Source organism: Rattus rattus, chromosome 6, assembly GCF_011064425.1.
Source record: "Rattus rattus isolate New Zealand chromosome 6, Rrattus_CSIRO_v1, whole genome shotgun sequence".
NCBI lineage: Eukaryota > Metazoa > Chordata > Mammalia > Rodentia > Muridae > Rattus > Rattus rattus.
This window is the reverse complement of record NC_046159.1, coordinates 111,852,736-111,875,163: the sequence shown is the minus strand read 5'-3', so window position 1 is coordinate 111,875,163 and position 22,428 is coordinate 111,852,736. Positions and strand designations below refer to the sequence as shown.

Sequence of the window (22,428 nt, the reverse complement as noted above, 5' to 3'; positions counted from 1 at the left end):
GTGTGGTTTCCTCTTGAGTTGTATGTGACCAACAAGTTTTGGTTAATTTCTTTGCACAGAGTTATGCTTTTCCTTTAGCTTATAAATAAGAGTGAAGGCCGTTCTTTGAGTCTCTCCTCTAAAGTTTGCTTCCATATCCCCTCCTATGGATATTTTCCCCCCTTTTAAGGAGGAGTGGGAGCATCCACATTTTGGTCATCCTTCTTCTTGAGTTTCCTGTGGTCTGTGGATTGCATCTTGGGTAATTCGAACTTTTTGGCTAATATCCACTTATCAATGAGTGCATACCAAGTGTGTTTTTCTGTGATTGGGTAACTTCACTCAGGATGATATTTTCTAGTCCATTCCATTTGCCTATGAATTTCATGAAGTCCTTGTTTTTGATAGCTGAATAGTACTCCATTATGTAGATATACCACATTTTTTGAATACATTCCTCTGTCGAAGGGCATCTGGGTTCTTTCCAGCTTCTGGTTATTATAAATAAGGCTGCTATGAACATAGTGGAGCATGTGTCTTTGTTATTTGTTGGAGCATCTTTTGGGTATATGCCCAGGAGAGGTATAGCTGGGTCCTCAGGTAATGCAATGTCCAATTGTCTGAGAAACCTCCAAACTGATTTCCAGAGTGGTTGTACCAGTTTGCAATCTCCAAAACTAGATAAGATTGATGAAGATAAAAAAATGCATGCTGAAAGGGACTAGATATAAATCTCTCCTGAGAGACACATCCAGAGCATGTCCAATACAGAGGTCAATGCTAGCAGCAAACCACTGAACTGAGAACAGGACCCTCTTGGGGGGGGGGGAATTAGAGGAAGTATTGAAAGAGTTGAAGGAGCTTGCAACCCCATAAGAACAACAATGCCAACCAACCAGAGCTTCAAGGGACTAAACCACTACTGAAAGTTTATATATGGACTGACCCAGGGCTCCAACTGCATATGTAGCAGAGAATAGCCTTGTTGGGGCACCAATGGAAGGGGAAGCCCTTGATCCTGCAGGGGAATATGGAGGGAACAGTAAGGGGGATATGGGGAATACCATATGGGGAGGGGGAAGGAAGGGGATGGGGAATTATGGAAAGGAAACTGGGAAGGGGAATAATATTTGAAATGTAAGTAAAGAAATATATCTAATAAAAAATTATAAATAGATAGATAGATAGATAGATAGATAGATAGATAGATAGATAGATAGATAAAAGTGATAATAGTACAAGTCTGATATGTGAGGCATACTGTATTCTAGGGCATACCACTTGGTGTTGCTTGTAGCAACAATTTCTATCCCCAACCTGTCCTGTCATTTCCAACCAGGCAAAACGGATGTTCTGCCCTCTTATCCTTTATTTCACCCTAAGCTTCGAACAACATATGAAAGGTTCAGACAGTGGCTGCAAGTAAATTGAGGGAAAAAAATCCTAAGCAATCTTGATAGTGGATTAATGAAACCTTGAGGAAATAATAAATTACATTCAGACAACACACTGTCTCTAATTATAGGAGATATCAGATGTTTGATATCTAAGGTATACAGAAGAAATTTTTAAGAATATCTGTGTAATTGGGGCATTTTGGTGTCTGTTTTATACTCAGTACACATATTGAGAGGGCTTGTTATTTTCAAGAGGCAGAAAGGAAAATAACAGCATATGTTGGCTATTCACAGTGTGCAGGTGTTCCACTAAACCCTTAAGCAAGAAGTATTTCATCAAATGTTTATAAAGTGTGCATGCTTATTATTCCAATTGGAAGATGAAACTATGGAGATTTGTAAGATTTAACTGACTTACTCAAAATTCCAAAGGCTGTATGGGAGCATTAGGACTCGAGCTTATGTCTGCCCATCAACAGCACAGAAGAGGAGAAGAAAAGAAGTTAAAGATATGACAAGCAATGAAGAGGAAAGTGTGAGGCAGAAACTAGAAAAACTACAAATGACACATTACGTAGATACTGGATATTTGCCAAGTGTTAGGTGAGTGTTACGTGTTTGCATAAATAAGCATTTTAAAATAATTAAAACTTATAAATCAGATATAATGACACATGAATATTATTGCGGGACTATGCAAGCTAATGTAGGAAGCAAATCTAAAGCAGAAAAGGAATGAAAGAAAGAAAGAAAGAAAGAAAGAAAGAAAGAAAGAAAGAAAGGGAAGGAAGGAAGGAAGGAAGAAAGATAAAGGAAGTTATTAACTGTTTCAAAAAGTGTTTATGTGGTTCAAAGAAATTATTTTATAGTCATGGTTTTTAAACACATCCAAAGGACTAAGAAAACTAAATCCCCAAGCTTCATGATTATCCAACAGAATTTAAAAGACCTTTCTTATTCACATCCTTCACTTTCAACTAACTTGGTGATTAAAACTTAATGCAATTATAAGAGTTAATAACCTTAAAGAGAAAAATAATCAAGGCTCCATTTTCATTTTCAGGCAGATTCTTGCTGAAAGAAAATTTCAGGAAATAATTACCCCTTATAACACGGGACCTATTCTGTTAAATACCTTCCTTTATTAAAAAAGGGGAATGTATGTAATTTTGAAAGAAAGAGAGAAAACAATGATAGAATGCACTGTTTGGCCTGCTCTATACAAGTAGCCTTGTCTCTGTTTTTAATCTTAATTCTTTTCTTGGATATTTTACTTACATTTCAAATGTTATCTCCCTTCCTGGTTTCCCCTCCAGAAACCACCTATTCCATCCTAAACCTCCTATTCTGCCTGCCTCTATAAGGATGCTCCCCCACCCACCCACCCACTTCCTTGCACTCTACTACACTGGAGCATCAAGTCTTCACAGTACCAAGTGCCTCTCCTCCCATTGATGCCCAACAATGCCATCCTCTGCTACATACACAGCTGGAGACATGGGCTGCTCCATGTGTACTCTGTGGTTGGTGGTTTAGTCCCTGGGAGCTCGGGGAGGGGGGGTGTGTGGTTGGTTGATATTGTTGTTCTTCCTATGGAATTGCAAACCCCTTCAGCTCCTTCAGTCCTTTCTTTAATTCCTCCATTGGGGACCCTGTTCTCAGTCCAATGGTTGGCTGCAAACCTCTGCCTCTGTATTTGTCAGGCTCTGGCAGAGTCTCTCAGGTAACAGCTATATCAGGCTCCTGTCAACATGTACTTCTTGGCATCTGCAATATTGTCTGGGTTTGGTGACTGTATATTGGATGGATCCCCAGGTGGGGCAGTCTCTGGACGGCTTTTCCTTCCATCTCTGATCCATATTTTGCCCCTCTATTTCCTTCTATAAGTATTTTGTTCCCCCTTCTAAGAAGGACTGAAGCGTCCACGCTTTGGTCTTCCTTCACTTGAGCTTCATGTGGTCTTTAAATTTTGTCTTGAGTATTCTGAGCTTTTGGGCTAATATCCACTTATCAGTGAGTGCATACCATGTGTGTTCTTTAGTGATTGAGTTATGTTACCTCACTCAGGATGATATTTTCTAGTTCCATCAAAGTTGCTACCTTGAAAGATCCTTAAGTTCTCAGTCTCCAGCCACCAATCTCATCATTATTGCTGGGTTGCAGACTCACTTCATGATATCCCTATTGATTAGATAGCCTTCACTAATAGGACATACCATCCATCCCTTTAATAAATGCTTTCTAATTGCAATCATATGCTTATAATTCATAGGAGCACTAGGGACATATATACTCAGGCTGTCACCATCTATATCTTAAAGACAAAGAACCCATTTAAGGAAATTTCATTATTTGACCAGTTTCACAAAGAAAGTAATGGTATGACTGGATTCCAGTTCTGGGTCTAAAGTTTGAGTTTCTGATCAGTGTGAAAACGGAAAGCTGTTAAATGTGAGATGTTCACCATCACCTCAGACTTTCCTCAGCTATTGTGTCATACTTCATTAGAGGCTTACTACTGTACCAAAGTTAGAGTCAGGTCACCCTCCAATCCCCAGAGAATGCGCCAATGAGGAACTTGTTTATCACCCATCCCCATGCTTACAGTCTACGACCGAGAGAGACAGGGATTCCAAGAGAAGGGATGAGTAAAGGTGTGCAAGCTGGCTACACGTGTAATGGCTCCTGCCACCAAGTTTGATGTCATGAGTACAGTCCCCAGTTCCTCTGACCCATACATGGGTGTCACAAAATGTGGGAACATACACAATAAATAAATAAATAAATAAATAAATAAATAAATGTAATAAAAATATAAGTGTTTTGAACACTAAAGATTAAAACAAGTAAAAGAAACTTATAAACTCCATAAATTGAGAAAGACCTAAAAACAGTAACTCCATCCATGTACCTCAAGGTTAATCCTATTTTCAGAAAAGGTATAACACAATGATAACTATTTTTCATGGTTTCAAAAGAAATTAGACTTTTTAAATCTATAGTTTAACATTACTCAGAAGACAGAGGCAGGTACAATTTTACAACCAAATTGTTCCATGATTTAACTTTTAGGATTAGTATTCTATAGTCAATTTAAATGTTCTTAATTAGAAAGAAAAATACTTAATTTCAAATAACCCTGCCCATTTATCTTTACATATTCAGTATTATTGTTTTAGATTTACTTTTCTTAAAATGTGTACGTATGTCTAGGAATTTCCTTCAAAGTGTTCATTTCACCATTACTTGGTGCTGAAAGATAATCAGTGCTAAGCAAGCCTTTGCTTTGCAAATATGGGGTCTTTAGTTCAGATCTTAACATTCATGTGAGCCCCGAACACATGGATGAGTCTGTCTTAGAACCCAGCACAGGAAAAAGAGTAGTTCTTGGGCTTTCTGACCGACAATCTAGCTGAATAGGCACAATAGAGTCTTAAGGAAAGATCTTGTTTGAAAAATGAAGGTAAAGAGAAATGGAGGAAGACCTCTGACATCAACCAGAAGCCTCGATATATACACAGCATGAAAAGACACACATTTACACAGAGCTGATGGGATGGCTCAACACACATACATGTAAACACACACACACATGAACACATGTACAACTTCACACACATATCATATACACACTAAGCACCACACACTCATACATACATGCACACACGAACACACACACACACACACACACACATACACCACATATACGCTAAACATCCCAAAGACATACAAGCACACACACACACACACAATTAAAATATGACATATGACAAGAACACTTTGTGCACACAAAACATGCTAAACTCTAAAAACACATATACACGTGTACACACACATAAACAAAACAAATACATATTAAATAAAAAACACAGATAGACACACACACTTACTACATACTATACTTGTAATATACTTTAATAACATTACTAATGAGTTCTTTATTTTATTTCAAATTGGGTAGTTATCCAAAAGGATACTATTTTCAGGATCAATAGCATGTCAAAATGCTAAACTAGGCTTTGCTTTGTCTTTGTTTGATAAGCCAACTTTAATCATAAAGAGAACATATATCATTATTTTTAAAATTACATTTTATATCAATCTATCAATATATTGACTTCGATGTTTCATTTTCTACTTATAGAAGTTAGTGAAATAGCAGGCAGTATCAATTTAATCTATAGTATAAATCACTCCAATAATGGATCTGTCAGAAAAAAAATGTAAAGAAAGCTCTCTTAGGGAAGCCTGTGACAGGGCAGGTTCTAAGGCCATGGCTTTCAACCTTCTTAATTCCGTGACCCTTTAATAATGTTCCTCATTTTATGGTGACCACCAACCATTATTGTTGTTGCTACTTCATAACTGTAATTTCGCTATTGTTATAAACTGTAATCTATATAGTTTTGAGATAGAAGTTTGCCAAAGGGTCTGCGAATCACAGGTTGAGAACCACTGCTCTAGATGGACATACGTTTCTTCCTCTGCTTCCCTGGATTTCCTGTGTACATCGTTTCCCTGGTTTCAGATGCTCTTCCTTTAAAAGACTGATGTCTTTTAAATCAGCATCCTTGCCCTCATCCTCATTCAAGTGGCTTTCAAATCCCTAATATATTGTTTTTCCACAACACTTTTTCTAGAATCTTAGATCTCATTCAAAACCCTTCATTCAGTTCCTCTTTGTCTGGTGTGTCATATTTTAACACCAGAGCGTGTGTGGGATCCAGCTCAAGGGGAGGTCCCAAGGCCTGACACTATTACTGAGGTTATAGAGCCTCACAAAAAGGGACCTACCATGACTGCCCTCCAAAAGACCCAACAAGCAGCTGAGTCAAGTGCAGATATGTGCACCCAATCACAATGAAAAGAAGCTGCTGCCTTCTGGTTGAATTAGGGGAAAGCTGAAAGAAGCTGAGGAGAAGGGCAACCCTCTAGGAGGACTAACAGTTTCAATTAACCTGGACCCCTGAGATCTCTAAGACACTGGATCACCAACCAGGCAGCACACACCAGCTGAGATGAGGCCCCCAATACATACAGCAGAGGACTCCCAGGTCTGGGTTCAGTCAGAGAAGATGCACCCAACCCTCAAGAGACTGGAGGCCTCAGGGAGTTTAGATGTCTTGTCGTGTAGGTGATGTGAGGATATCCTCGTGGAGACAAGGGTGCAGGGAGGAGGTATGAGATGTGGAACAGTCAGAGGGTGGACCGAGAGGGGAATAAAATCGGGAGTGTAAATAAAAGAGGAAATAAATAAATAATAATATAATTTTTTCTAATATTAATCTGTGTTCATTGACAAGAAGTGCCTTTCCATATTTTCAAATGCTTTGCATATCTATGAAAGTTGCCTTCACATTGTATTTAAGAATATATATGTATACATTGCATATGAATGTAGCAACAAATAATAAAAAAGAGAACAAGAATTTGAAAAGGAATAAGAAGGAAGAAGTTTGAAGAAGGGTTTGAGAGGGAGGAAAGGGTAAGAAGAAATGATGCCATTATATTATGACCTCAAAAATTAAAAAAAAATCTAATTTAAAATTAGCTGAGATAATAAAATCCAAGATTAAAAAATGTTCTCTCATATTCTGTGTCTAGTATGTTGCCAGACATTCTAATATATCTGCAGTAAACCACAGAGATTGACTTTATATAAATTAATGTTTGTGTTTGAACCATCCTAATGTTTCATGTTAATGTATTACCTTATTATTTTTCTAAAATAAATATTTTAATATTTAATCAGTATTGTCTTCTGATCAAATTATTTAAGTCTAATAACATCAAAGTATTAATTTTTATTATTAATATTATTAAATAATCTTTGCTATTTTTATATTTTATTATAATATTTTTAACTTATAAGTGACTAATGAGAGTGTTAAAAAACTCTAAAGCATCTACTTAATAAAAATAACTATAAACATACTGCTCAGAAGCTGAGAGAAATGTATTTTATCATATTTCCAATCTATTCTCTTTCAAGGTGGTTTATTTTATACTTATTACAACCATGCAGTTTATATTTTAACGAGATGGTTTTGTACAATATCATAAAATATTAATCATATTTGACCTATTAAAATTATATAGCATTATTAAAAATTATATAGCATTTCATAATATTGAGTTATACCTACTTTAGGTATATTAAGCTATCTTATGCAAATCAAGTTTTTTCATAATGGGACTATAGCATTCAGAGTCTCCCAATTATATTTTAGAATTACTCAATTAAAATCTTAAAATCAACAGGTTTTCTGAAGAAAACATTGGTACGTTTCACCTTGATTCCTGTCTCTTGCAAATATTTCTGTTTCAGTCCAGAAAGCCAAGTATGGTAATGATGTAGTTGCTACTTGCTTTTTCTGTTGAAGGGCACCCTATACTTGGTGTCAGAGAATTCAGCAATATTGATGCCTGTGTTGGCTCACATAGGTGTTGATTTACTCCTGTGTCTCCCTCCAGCTAACAAATGCTTGTCACCCAATGAAGCAACAAGATTCATAGACCAAAATGCTGCTTCTCTCTGCTCTCCAGACCCAAGAATCATCCATGACAATGAAGCATGTTCCACTTGCTTTGCAAAAGCATCTGCTGTCTGATCTGAGATTCAAGTGTCTCAAAGTTGGAATTGAGACTTTAGAGCCAAATAAGCAATATATATTATGTACATGCATACATACATACGTATATACATGTGTGTGTGGCGCGTGCGTGCGTGTGTACTGTATCTCAGCAGGTGTACCCTGAAACAAAAGAAACTGGATCCCAGCTGGTAGAGTATACTTGTGTCGTTCTGCAGATCAACTGTAGGAAAACTCAGTAAGAGCAGCTAACAGAGACAGAGACCTGGTTTTTATGCTTTTAGAACTACCTTAAATACTTCACAATCTCCTTTGAGTTTTCTGTTCTAAGTTCTTTGTATTACCTTAGCTTAGCATTATTTTTGTTACCTAACAACCAAATAATCATAATTAATACATGCTATTATGCTGGACTTTCCCAGCATAACCTGGGCTCCAGTAAAAGTAAGAGGAACGAAGAGGAATCTCTGAAATTCTATCCGATGCTTTTTATGCTAAGTATAGTTCTTTTGTTCTGGAAAATCTTTGATTCTATACAAGATGTAGAGTATTAATATTTTATCGTTCTGGAGTAAGAAATAGACATGGTTGCTTAAATTTCAAAAAAATATATGAAATCTGAACTCTTCTGCCTTTATGTTTTTCTTTTGATAGATCTTAGAGTTTTAAAAATTTATAAAAAGAACGTTTTGTTCAAATAGCTGAAATAAAAGTAACCTAAAAGGCAAGTCTTTGCCAGGTAGAGAGGAAAAGTGGCAAAACATGTGTGGAAACACGAACAGCTCCGAGGATGCCAGGATTCAGAACGTGCTTACAATACAGATCCAGGAATGAATGTTCCAGCAATGGGGGAAATCAATCTGACTAAAATCAATGAAACTACTATTGTAGCTTATGCTTTTGTTGTCAAGTGGGAATTTTTAGTTTAGTACTTTGATTAGATGTTTTGTCTTTAAATAGCTGTTTGTAATAGAATAATTCACGTCTGAAACTCTAACAGTTTGTCATCCTAAATTCTAGCATGTTCTTTACATTCTCACTCTTAAAACACACTGTAAAATATATGAACTTTTAAACTAAGTGTGTATCTCTGAACTGCTGCTTAAGTAGCAGTACTTGATTATAGTCTCAGCTAGAACTTTTTTTTAATCTTTTATTCTTTTCTCATACATTATATCCTGACCATAGTTTCCATTCCCTCCGTTCCCCCCAGTTCCCCCCTCTCCCAGGTCAACTCCTGTTTTCCTTAAAATGACCAAAGATACAAAACAAAACAAACAGGCTAACAGGCTCCCCAGGCATTCCAATGACTAACAAATGCAATAGGGCTGGATACAAATCCTCATGTCATGGCTGGACATGGAAAATCTGGAGGAGAAAAGGGGTCCTATAGAGTCAGAGACATGCCCACTCCCATTGTTGGGAGACCCACGAGAAAACCAAGCTATACAACCAGTTATAAGGTATATCCAGAGGACCTGGTTCAAACCCATGCATGATTCCAGTATCCAGTTTCTTGAGCTACCTTATCACCTTGTCTTATAAAGCAAGGAAGAGTCTTCCTCCAAACCAACTGTGTGATTTCACTAATCCAAACTTAAAAAGACCAATAAACAAAACAGAACAGTATTTTCCCATACTGATGTAAATAAGAAATATCTTGGTACAGTTATTACAAAGAAGTAATTTTTCTTTGATGCAGCCACTACTCGATGTGCAAATGATCAGTACTCAATAATTTGATTCAATGGGTCAATTTGAAGAGGTCTCTCTTTAATTACTTGAAAGAATATTTTGCATTTCACTGGGTCTGGGGGTAAAACTGTACAAAATTAGCAGTTCCTCGGTAAAGCTCTCTTTTAGAAAACATCTTTGAGAGCCTTGCTAGAAAGTTCCTGAAACATATTTGCTGCCGTGCCATATAGGCAACTCTGTTTTTAAATGAGCACAACTGGGCTCTCAGGGAAGCAAAAACTGCCCCCAAAGAATACTTGGTATGACCAATTGCACTGATCTCATAACCAGGCCTTGACTGTCCACCTAAGTGAGAACACTGGCCATGGCCAACACGACCCATCCACGGAGATTCCATTAGTCACACAAAACTACCGATTGCTGGACTCCAGAAAAGAATTACAAATCCCAAACGTCTGTGTAAAGCATCAACTTGTGAGGGCCAGAAAAAGTACTGAGTCTACGTCTGTGGGGATAAAATGAGCACCATATAGCCACTGACCCTTTAAGGAACTTCTAAGGATGGCTAGTGGAACTAAAGGAGGCTTTGATTATCCCAATCCCTTTAACCCAGAAATTTTTATACTAAATGACCAAAACATTTTATTTGTGAATAGAATGTTTGGAGAACAGAATTGTAAAGAGTGTATATGCAAAGTTTCTTCACCTCATATCAGTAGAAGGCAAAAGGAGGATTATCCCCATCCTCCCTGAAAACCCCTCTCATGAAACAAGCAGCTGAATGCCTCGATTATATGGATGCAAAATGATCAAAGAAAAGGCTCCACTATAGTTGCAAATTCTTTTAAATAGAGTTGCTCATTTGGCTGCCAGAGGCCCATGCAAAGCCTCCTTTGAAAAATAATTTGACAGAGTATTCGCTTCTGAGAGTATTTAGAATTATTTTCCATCATACAGGTTTTATTGCAGGTCTCCTTTAGGTTATGATTCTGTTGAAAATGCATAATAAGCCCTTTATTATATTTCTAAATCAGTGTTTTCTTCTTTATTAATAATCTGGTGGTATACTTCTGATGTCTCCGACTCATCCTTGTTTCAAGCCTTTCTCTTCTCTAGACTCCTATACAAACTTTATTTATAATATGACTTTCTTTTCTTTCAGCACACATTGCATTTTATATCAGTATAGTCTTATATGCCTTGATAAAACTCGTGAGTAGCCAAGGTATTAATAAATTAAGATTAATAGGTAGCTCAATACTGAGATTCTAAAAATGGCCAGAAACTTAAAATTTGTATCATTAACATACAAATCTGAACCCTCACAAAATACACCTTTGTGGACCATGGACAAATTTCTTTCAAGTCTGTAGACCATTATTCTTGTATTTTCTGAAACCCAACTTGGTAACTCGTAGACTGCTGTGTCTGACACAGTTCAATACTGAGTCAGAATGTTTCCCTTCGATCCAAATGAACAAGCTTTAGGACTGCCTACAAGACCATACCTGGTCTATACATAGATGGCCCTGTTTCCTCCTTGTTTCAAGCTTCTCTCTTTGCTAAACAAAATCTCTCTTATATAAACTTTATTTATAATACAACTTTCTTTTCTTTCAGTACACATTACATTTTATATTGGTATAGATTCTTGTGCTTACTGGGTTAATATCTTTTCTCATAAGCTCAAAGTCCTCTGACTGTTTTATCTATTCTACTTATAAGGTATTGTTAGCATCTATTAAAAGACTGAACACACATAATATATAGAAATGAGTTAAGGTATATAAAGGGGACTGAAGAACTAAGGGATCATTGGAGTCCAGAGGCAAATTGTCTTAACAGCCATTAGACATTAAGACACTCTCTAATAGTCCATAATTGTGCCATTACATTGGAGGTTAGTATAATTGAAGCTACTGGGAAGGGTTAGCTCTTGATGCATGGTTAAGATAAAAAGTAAAATTAGTAATTCACCTTTAAATTGCATTCATTGAGTGTTTCCTTCAAAGCATTTCCTTTTCAAAGGTGAGCTTCAGTTATTGAGAAAAAAAAAACCTGCTCATTTGCATTCATCTTCCCACTTCCTAACACTGTTGGAGAAATGCAGTGTTCCCTAACTGCACATTAGAGTAAATAACTTACATTGTAACAATGTTCAATGTTATAGCTGCATGAAAATTATTTCCAAACTCCCTTTAGTGTTTATATTAACAAAAGAATTAATGCTATGGAATGAGTCTAGAAATGTATGCTGGAGAAGACCATGTCCTGTACTGAATACAGACCAAATTATTCCTTACATCGCCTGTACAAAGCGAGAGACAATGTTTCCACTTGAATTCTAAATGGGAGATGACCTTGTACTGTTTTGAGAAAGGCTGGCAGCTGAGGTCACCCGAGTGTGCTGTGTTGATAGACAGCATGGCACTGTGCATGGCCCGAAGGCATGTCCATTGTGTGGATTACAGCCAAGCTGAAAGAATTGGACAGCTCAGAGCATTCTATCATTTTATTTGAAAATGATGGTCTAAGTCATGGGCACCAGCCATTACCTCTCTTATAAAAGGACAGCTCATTCGGTAACTCCACCATTTCAAACAAGCAGTTCAGCTATTCACAATCAAAGACGGTGAGTTCAACATATTTGTGTTGGGTTCCTAGGACAGTCACAAAAGCAATATTTCTGATTCTACAGTAAGAAAATACCATCTATAATGTATCATAACATGATCAAATCCTTAAAGAAAGTACAAGAAAAAAATAGATATAAAAATACAAGTCTTGGATTAATAAAATAACTTCATCCATTTTCCTCATTAGCTTAGTGTTTTAAAAGCTTAATATCAGTTTAAAAACAGATTACTATAACCTCTGCACTAATAGTGTCATGAGCAAAACACTTTTATATGAATCTGCTCTATTGACAGGGGATCTGAGTGAGCCTTCTAAATGATTTCTGAAATACTGATATTTAAGTAGAATATTTTGATTGATTGAGAATTATTTTTAACTTTTGTTTCTTTCAGGAACAGATTAAGGGCAGTACAAAAATATGTTTGCAATTGAAAAGCAGGTGGAAAATTTCACACTTCTGAGCAGAATGTACTTCTTCCCATCTTTGGATTTCTATTTCGTCCAAACATCTTCTATAGATTGGAGTGTGAAGCTCTCTGTCACTTAATGTTGAGATAAAAATAAAGCTGTGACTTACCATTAAAATTCACGGCCCTGATGTAACCCAGTAGCTCTTTCCCATCGATGGTGACCATTCTTGGGCAAAGACCTATGTATCCAGGGCACAGCTCTTTGTGCATGTTATGCAGTGCATAAGCCATGGAATACACTGCATCAATTACAAATTGAACCTTTCCTTCTTGTTCATAAGATGAATCCCGTGCAATTCGCTCCAGCCCTGCAAAGAAGAAGGAAAACTATCAATGGACAATGTTGGATTTCGAACAGATCAACCTGGTGATTTCTATTTTTCACACTTAGGAAGACACAAGCACTTTTTTCAAGATGGTAGTCCTGTCCTTACAAAGCGTGCTTTTTATACTTGAATATGGAAAGAGCAAAAATTATTAACTAGCAGCATGAAATATAAAAAATAATAAGAAAAATAATATATGACCATTATTTCTGTTCTCTACTTCTCAAATCACATCTTAGTCTACTTTTTGGTAATTATGTAATATTTTGGTCATGCTATGATCTTTTTAAAATGTGTAAAATGTAATTCCTTTCATCTACTTTGGTTTCCAGAAACACACTGTATTAGTAGGCTAGTGCTGGGTTTCTTCCAATGTTATATTAATTCTTGTTTTGAATGTGCTGTATTTAGAAGAAATTTTGTAAGTATTAAATATGACAAAGTTCACTTAAGTGACTCTGGATATCTTGAAAAGAATCATTCAATTTATTTTCTCTTTGAACTCGATTTTCTCTATTAACTTTCTATTAAAAAGACGTAGGTCTCTCAAAATGAATGCTGGTGGGAACAACTATACTCACGCTTAGGCATAGTTAGGGGCGATAACATGGCAGTATGTAGGTTGATGTTTATCATTTAAAGTGCAAGAGAAGCATGGAGTTTGAAGGTAAAAATAAGTTAGACATGAGCAGCAAACCAACTGTCTAATTTTGAAAGAAAGAAAACGGAGACTTTTGAAATGACAGTCACAGAGCTCATAGAACAGATGTGAAAATTTTCCCTAAGTCTCAGACTGAAAACTCAGGGTTCTCATTTTCTTCTGGGAGGAAAAAATTCTAAATGTCCAGAGCTTAGGGTATGAAGAAAAGGAAAAAACAAACAAACAAACAAAAAACATGAAAGACTTACAAGTTGCTCAACATCACCGATCACCCCAATCTCTCCAAACTTTATTCATCAGAAATAAAAACAATATATTTCATATTTGTCAATGGATCCCAGTAATGGGTAATAAACAATCTTTAAATACAATAAATATTTACTTACTTTCCTAACACTGACACACACATACACACACACACACACACACACACACACACAACACACACACATACACACACACACACGTCTTTCTAATTTAATGGACTATTTTAAAACGTTACTATTAGAATCTTTGTCCTTTAATAAAGTCAGTTAACATTCTTTATTCAATTTCTTTTTCACTTGGTTACTAGCCATTTTCCCTCCATTTTCAGTCATCTCTAGCACTCTGTTCCTTTAGAGTCTATTGGCTAGTGGTCTGGACACCAAAATATGTCACAATGATAACTTCTGCACGTCCATTTCATACATGGACTTTTTTTCATTTTTTAAGTGCCCATGCTCCAAAAGTAAGTAAGAATGCTTTTCTTCCAACCTCAGAATCTACACATACTCAATACTGTAGACACTTGCACCTAGAGATAATAGAATCGAAAACATAGGCTACATAATCCAAACTACTCCACCAAATTAGTAATCAGTTAAAATCATTTGGGAAAAATGTCTTGGAAATTAAGAATTGTACTGCTTTCATTTTTGTCATTTGGTTGCCACACTTAACACTTTGCATTTGCTAATGCATGATCCCAAGTCAGACTCGGTCTAAGATCACGTTCTTGTGTTGGATCTAAAAGAAGTACTTTCCTAAATCCTCCTTCTGAGGATATTCCGGGTTTAGGAGCATAAAGATGGAAACACGACTAGCTCTCATAAAGGGTACCCCCAAGGCTACAGTGGCCCCTCAACAGCTTGATCGAAGTCACATTCATGCAGAATCGCCCCTCCACTTCTCCGTGTCTCTTTACGACTTGAATGCCAGAGCAATACTACTAAGCCCATACTTTTTGTCATGTTTCCTATGATGTAAGTCTTTCAGGTCTGCCTCAAATTTACCTCCCAGAGTTTTAACCACAAAGTCTATAATTCATAAATAAATATTAAGGAAAGGCAGCTAAAATATTGGCTCCTTCGTCTTAGCCTCTTATCTGGTTACCGGCTACTCTGGAAAGCTCTGAATTGAAGATCAAGACTTGAGAGGTATTGGAAAACACATAGTGTTCCCTGAGGAAATAAAGGGCAGGAAAACCAGTGACAGAAAACTGGAAAAGAAAGAAATCTGCCTACGATTGACCGACTTATGGATGGTGATTTGGATTCACTGAACTTGAAAAACCAACATGAGGTTCAATAGGCATGAAGTGGTTGCTCCCAAGCTCATTCAGCTTTATAGGTCCAGACTCTCAGGGACACCCTTGTTTTGCTGGACTCAAATCTGAGGAGATGAAGACAGGAAGGGGTTTGCAGCACCACAGGAAGAACAATATCAACCAACCAGAGCCCCCAGAGCTCCCAGGAACTAAACAACCAACCAATGAGAACTCATGGAGAGAACCATGACTCCAGCCACATACATAGCAGAGGATGGCATTGTCCAGCATCAATAGGAGGAAAAGCCCTTGGTCCTGTGAGGGCTCGTTTCCCCAGTGTAGGGCAATGTCAGGGCGTTGAGGTTGGAGTGGATGGGTGGGAGTGGGGGCATCCTCTTAGAAGCAGGAGGAGGGGATATGGCAGAAGGGGGAAAGGGGATAACATTTGAAATGTAAATACATAAAATATATGAGAAAAATAAAATTTAAAAAAATCCAATAAAAGAAAAAAAGAAAAATCATAATAAAAAGAAAAGAAGAAGAATCTGTTATTTCAAAAGCTACCCCAGGAAACTGTGACATTGCCAGGCTGGTCTAGGGACTTGTCTCTTGGGAGCCACTACTCCCTAACTGAATTAGAAATAGAAATTGATCCAGAGTTTTTTATGGGTTTGCAGTATATAGAGAATCATTTCATGAGAGTGCAGCCAGAAGAGTATCTAATCAACTCCTCCCCACACCCCTTTGCTCATCAGATAAAGCATTGAGGGCTGTGCCCTCACCACTCAGTACTGTGCAGAGTACCGTTCCAGATCTCCAGTGGATATTAATAGTCACAGATAGCCAAGAAGTCTCTCTAAGGAAATATGGTAGTATTCACCTGTAACTTACATTCTTGAAAAAAAAAAATCTAATACCCAACAAAAGCCAAAACCTGCACAGACAAGACATTACACTTCATTGTTTCGGAAATAAAGCTGACAGAAATATGTCACACATGTTTTCTATAGATGAATTTAAAATGCCGTTGGTTTATGATTGGCTCCATCTTCATTTGTAAAATGTGTAGATAAAGATAGATAATTGTATATGACTCTCCGTTCTATAAATTTTAGACCTTCTCTCGTGTCTCTAGACATAGAGGGAGGCCTAGAACTGGTTTCAAGCAGAAGCCAGAAAGACATGAATGATCCATTCTTAAGAAAATGTGAGGAAGTAAATATTTTTCTCTTTACAAGGTAGAAACAGAAAGTACAAGAGGAAGAGGGGAAACAGAAACAGAGGTGGTGGGCATGAGGGGAAAGGTCAAAGGCCCAGACACGCAGAGAGCCAAGGGAGTGTTGTCAATAGGAATGTGTCTTCCTCCAGACGAAGCTGTGTGTACTGGGCTCAGCACATTTCTTTTTTTTTTTTTTTCTTTTTCTTTTTCTTTCTTTTTTTTTTTTTTTTTCGGAGCTGGGGACTGAATTCAGGGCCTTGTGCTTGCTAGGCAAGCGCTCTACCACTGAGCTAAATCCCCAACCCCTTCAGCACATTTCTCTACAGAACATCATCCCCTTCTTCCTCCCTCCTCCTTATTCCCCCTTTCCAATGTTTCAATGTTCTTGTTTTCTTTTTCTTTTGTTGACTTTAAGGGAAAGGAGTAATGGGAGGATTTCTTTGTCCATTACTACAGGCTGACGGTGGCTACAAACCTTACAACAGGCAGAAAGCGCTTAAGCCAAACGACTTTAATGCATTACTGGCCATGAGAAATGCCGGCATTTTGAAATTTCCCATCACCAAAGAATTATATTTCAAAGTTGTACTTACATGAGTGTGTTTCCTTTTTCATTGGTTAGCATTTGTAGTGCATACCTATAATCCCAATATGTAGAAGGCTAAAGCATGAGGGTTACAAGTTCAAGGACAGAATGAGATACACAGTCTCTCGTGGAATAAGCAGGTCTGAGGAGATGCAGTGGTTGTTAAACGGCCTTCTGCGCAAGCCAAGGAACTAAAGTTGGATTCCCAGCAGCCACCTGTGACACATAACGGTAATCCCAGTGCTGTGGAAGCAGAGTTAGAAGAAAAAAAATTCTAGAGTTTGCTAGGCAGCCAGCTTACATGAACCAGTGGACTCCACACTCAATGACAGAATCTGTCTCAAGAAACTATGGTAGAAAGTGTAGGAGATCTGAAGTCACCCTTGGTCTCCACGTATGCATAAGAATATATATATATATATATATATATATAATATATATATATATTCATAATATATAAACTAGCAGCATTCCAGCTTTAAAGTATGATTACCTGGAAGGTGTTTATTGTAGATATGAGGAAAAAATAGGCAAGGCAATTGGAAGAGTTCAAGGCAGAGAGAGAAAGTAGTAGACTGACCGTGGTGAGCAGGTTGGGCCTGGTTACGAGAGAAGCAGGAGCAGAGTAGGGAGAAAGAAGGAAGGGGAATAGAGAGAGGACCAAGAGGGGCAAGAAAGAGAGCCAACAGAGCATACAGCCAAAGTAACAGGGAATGAGAAGCTGGGGCAGGTGCTAATAGGCACTACAGATAGTCTTTCGTCCCTTGTGCCAGAGGTAAGGGAAATAACTCCTTCACAAGTTCTTACAGAATGTTGGCTTTGCCTAACTGCCAGACTTTGGGATGGTGGAGTTTCCTCTGGACCTGACCCATTGCTGTGCATGAAAGCCACGCACACACACAAATGTATGCACATTCACAAAACAGAATAAATCCAGTTTTAAAATATCCCCATACTTTCTGTAAACAATGTTTTGCAATTTTGTTTTAAAGCCACTGAAAGCTCTGTTAGTCTATAGAGTAATCCCCATTCTCTGCAAAATAACTGGGCCACATTTATATGCACGGTCTTGACAAACGGATATAGAGGCACTGAGAGGCAAAGTAGACTTGCTGTCCGTTGTTCATTCTTTCGATGTGATCCAGCGAAATATGGCCCATGTGTAATGAATCCCTCTGCATTCATATGTGTCCGAGAATCTTATTAAATATACTTGCTTGGATTTTCACTATTCCTTTCACTGTTTATGTCCTTAGCCAGAAGTCAGACTTAGTTAGTGTGAGTACAAAGTGATAACATCCAAGCTTACATTGTTTGTCTTGTTAACTTTTTTGAGAGGTGGTGAGCTCAAAATAGTGTCTCTTACGTAGTTCAGATACGTAATTCAGTCCCAGAATTACAGTTGGACACTTCTTCTGGTCCTTCTCCACCTCTTAAAACAAAAGTCGAGAAGGCTGCCCACTCACAGGTAGCCTCCTGTGAATAGGTAGGCACAATAAAGCATTCTCTTGTAGTCAGCAGAATAACATGGTACTAAACGAACTGAAACACATCTCAAAATCTGGAAAAATAAATAGCTTATTTCTTGTCTGGCTGTTTGGATGCTGCATTTTTTCGGTTAACGTGTGACTCTCATGGCAACGTTTAAGATTTTATAGTCACTTGTGTCTGTTCTTCCCTTCCTAGCTGATGCTCTTGTGCATGTAGAGTTTAGAAATCTGACAGTGACTCACAAGCTTAATTGGCTATAAAATTTCATTATGCTATAGTTTCTAAAGTTAGCGTTAATGTATTACTTTAAAGCACTAAATATTGTCAAAGGCTGTCAGCCATCCATTTGAAATGTCACTGTAAAGTTGTAATGTGTTTCAGTGTCTGGCTTAAAATTAACCACATAGAGCAACAAAGCTCTCTCACACGATGGGAGATGATGTCAGCCTCACAAACTATCCAGCAAGATTGATGCTTTCAGTAATGAAATCTCAGACTTCTGAGTCCACATTTGTATTCCTGGAGAATACTGAATGTCTGTGGGTCCAAATAATAATACCCAAACCCAAGACCAGGTATCTCACACTCTTTGCTTTATCATCTTCTGTTAAAAAAAAATCACTTTTATTGAAAATAATTTTCAGTAAAAATTATTTCTATTTTATTAGAAACATATTTATCTTATTGAAAATGTATATATTTTCATCTTGGTTTCTCCCCCCACCTCCTCTCAGATACTGCCTTCCTCCCCGTCCACGCAAGCTCATGCCTTTTCTTTTTTCTGTTTTTAGAAATCAATCAGGCAAACAAACAAAAAGAATTTAAAAGAAAACACTGTAAAACACGACTGACATCCTCTTGTAAAGGAAAAGTTAGTTCTTCTCCAACAGAGTCTCCCTGTTTATTGCTTCTTTGTAACAGAAAAGAAAAAATCAGCTCAAATTTACAAAATGCTGGTGTATGTTAAACTTGAGTTCCTGTGACACACTGGGCAGGAATTTGGCTTGGGGTAGACATTTGTTGGTGCACAGTTTTGCTTTCTATGCATCTTGCACTTTTCAGGATAGAGTTCAGCTTAGTAAAATTGGAATTTCAGAGGGTTGTGTTCATTTTCCTGAAATTAGACATGCAATGCTTCAATCTATTACAGAATAAACAGTGTTCCCACCAAGGCAAAAAAGGTAAATGCAATCGGACAGGAGAAAGAAAGCCTATCAGTTGTTTTACTCAAAGAAAACCAAACACCTAGAGGTTTGCATTTTATTTTTATTATTATTACTGTCTTCACTGGGCTGGTGATCATCTCAGACTCTAAATTTCTATGTTTAAAAAAGTTCTTTTCTAACATTCCTCCCTGGTGTCTTCTTAAGTATGCAGCAAGTGTTTTAAATAATTAAACCATTTCCTCAAAGTTGCTGCTGAGAGAATGATGAGGGGGAAGCAAGAGCCTGCCATGAATAAATGCATGGGGGAGAGAACTGAAAACGCACAGCCCTTACTGTGGCTACCACAATGAGGAGAGTAGGTCATGTTGTACTGGGTGTGCACCGAGTTCTGAGATTCAGTAGAGGGAACACTGGACAGAGACAAAGGAATGTCTGCCAAGCACTAAGATACACATAAGGAGTATGAGACCACACACCGCAGAGGGATGAAAACTGGATCCCTACGCTTCGGCAGAAAAACAAGCTGACAAAAGATAGCAGTCAGCTATGGGAGATGCACCAAGAGGCAGTCCCCATGAAGAATGGCCTTGAACACATTCTGGAAACTCGCTAAGCCTGGACCTTAGGCTGGCAAAGCTGTTCTTCAACTATGACCTCTGTGCTAGGGTTGCCCCTTCTCTCAGTCTTGTCTGTTGCTACTGCCCACTCCGTTTGGTCTAAGAGAAGGTTTTCGCGTTTACTGTGGCCTCCAAACTACAGCTGCTCCTCAGCTTTTCACTGAGTAAGCCTTCACTCTGGCCCAGGTGCCTACAAACGTCTCAACACCTCGTTAGCTGGAAGTTAGTGGCCGTTTTTCCTGGATTTACCAGCTTAGAGGAGATCACAGAACATTGTAAATGCTTGATTTAAATACTAACTAATGCCGGTCCAGGATTTGGCTTTTCCTTTTCTGATTTAGTGTTTAGCGCACCACCGCTAGGCCTGTGACTGACATTCCTGAGCTGTAATTAGAGATGGGCTGGGCTTTTTCTTTAATGGAAGCACAAGAACAAGATTTCAAGAATATGAGTTTTAAAGAAATACTGATGAATAACATCAAATCTGAAAAAGACCAAAATGTATTTCAAAATAAACTACATAGGTGCTATACATCTCTGCAATATTTTAAGCATTTTTCCAGAACCATAACAATATTGCCTGCAAATTTCAACTACGCACTTGACATAAAACCGGAAAAATGGCAGGGAAAAAAAAGTAAATGTTTGTGAGAAAACTCAAAACCAACCAGACTATACAAAAATAAAGACTATTCATAAAGCTGGACCACAGTAGCCTAGTGAGTATGTATATCTGTTATGTCTCCATGGGAGATAATATCAAACCATAAAAGAATTTCCACCGAAGATTCCGTTTCCTGGATTCTGCAGCAGGCTTGTCGGGAACCTGTAAACAGATGTATTGGACTAATGAAGTAATTTGAACCTCTGCCTTAGCCATTTACAAGGGGCAGAGGAAATAAGAAGATGGCGGTCCTTTGCTGAGAATCATCTGTCCTCTGCCTTCTGTAATTTAACAGTAAGTAGCTGGAGCTGAGGGCTCCCTAGCTCCTGCAGACAGACACACCAGGAGACACTTGTAAATCAGCCACTGAAGAGCTCTCTAGTCTACAATAACTCTTTCCTTTGTGTCTGGCAGGAAATGGAAAGTGCTTCAGGCAGGTGCCAGGTGTCCCCTTCAGGTGTTGAAATTTCCAGCAATGCCCCAGGGTGTCTAAGGCACTGCAAAACCTCAGGTAAGTGGCAAATAAGATTAAGAGTGTATCTTCAGGCAAAACACCCAGCTTAAAAGAAAAGACTTTGAGAAGACTAACTTATTTTATACCTAGATTCCCCAAGTCCCCAAACAAAGAAAAGGCTGCTTGATTAATTCCAGTCATTTGCATTTTTCTACATAATTATCTATCTTAGATCATGCATGTAGGAGACAAATTTTGGTTTGAAAGTTCGTATGAGAGTGTTGATGAATAGTGAAGTTTTCCCTCTTCAAAGCATATTAAAGATACTTTCTCTATGGTCAAAATCCAAATTTTCCTTCAGAATTCCCATTTCAGCAGATTGGTGGAGTGGGGACATCCTCTTGGAGATGGGAGGAGGGGGAGGAGCTATGGGATGTGGAGGTCAGGGGCAGACCGGGAGGGGGATAAGTCTGGACTGTAATAAAGGATTAAAGAATAAAAATAAATAAATTTTTAAAAGTAAAACCTGATGCCACTTTGACCCAGCATCTTATAGTCTTCAGACCCTATGACTTGGCTTTGTACCCTCCCTCTCTCTCTCTCTCTCTCTCTCTCTCTCTCTCTCTCTCTCTCTCTCTCTCAATTGCAAAAAAGTATCGTGTTGTATGGGTAGATATTCAGAACATAGTAGCTGAAGAGGAGAGTAAAGAGCATCCCTCAGCCTGCTCTCCTGCCACCATTTGTATAGAGTGGTCTGCTGCCTTACTGCATTTCTTTGCCTCTTTCTTTAAAAACATTAAAGTGATGTATTCTTTTTAATATGCTGCATTCACTTCACTTACAGGGGGAATTTCCCTTTATTGCAGGAAAGTATGGCTTTAATACTGTCTTTAATCTTTAATTAAGATTCTTGTATAACCTTCCATCATTGAGCAGATTTGAAAT

General features: G+C 37.8%; 1 protein-coding gene across 1 annotated transcript in view; it reads right to left on the bottom strand.

Moving 5' to 3' along the window:
- The window catches only part of Grm8 (glutamate metabotropic receptor 8), an 805,433-nt gene that overhangs the window by 303,453 nt on the left and 479,552 nt on the right, over nucleotides 1-22,428 (bottom strand). The window contains exon 6 of the mRNA XM_032906859.1: nucleotides 12,879-13,079. Coding sequence (XP_032762750.1) covers nucleotides 12,879-13,079 — 201 coding nt within the window. The remainder of the gene's footprint in view (nucleotides 1-12,878; nucleotides 13,080-22,428) is intronic.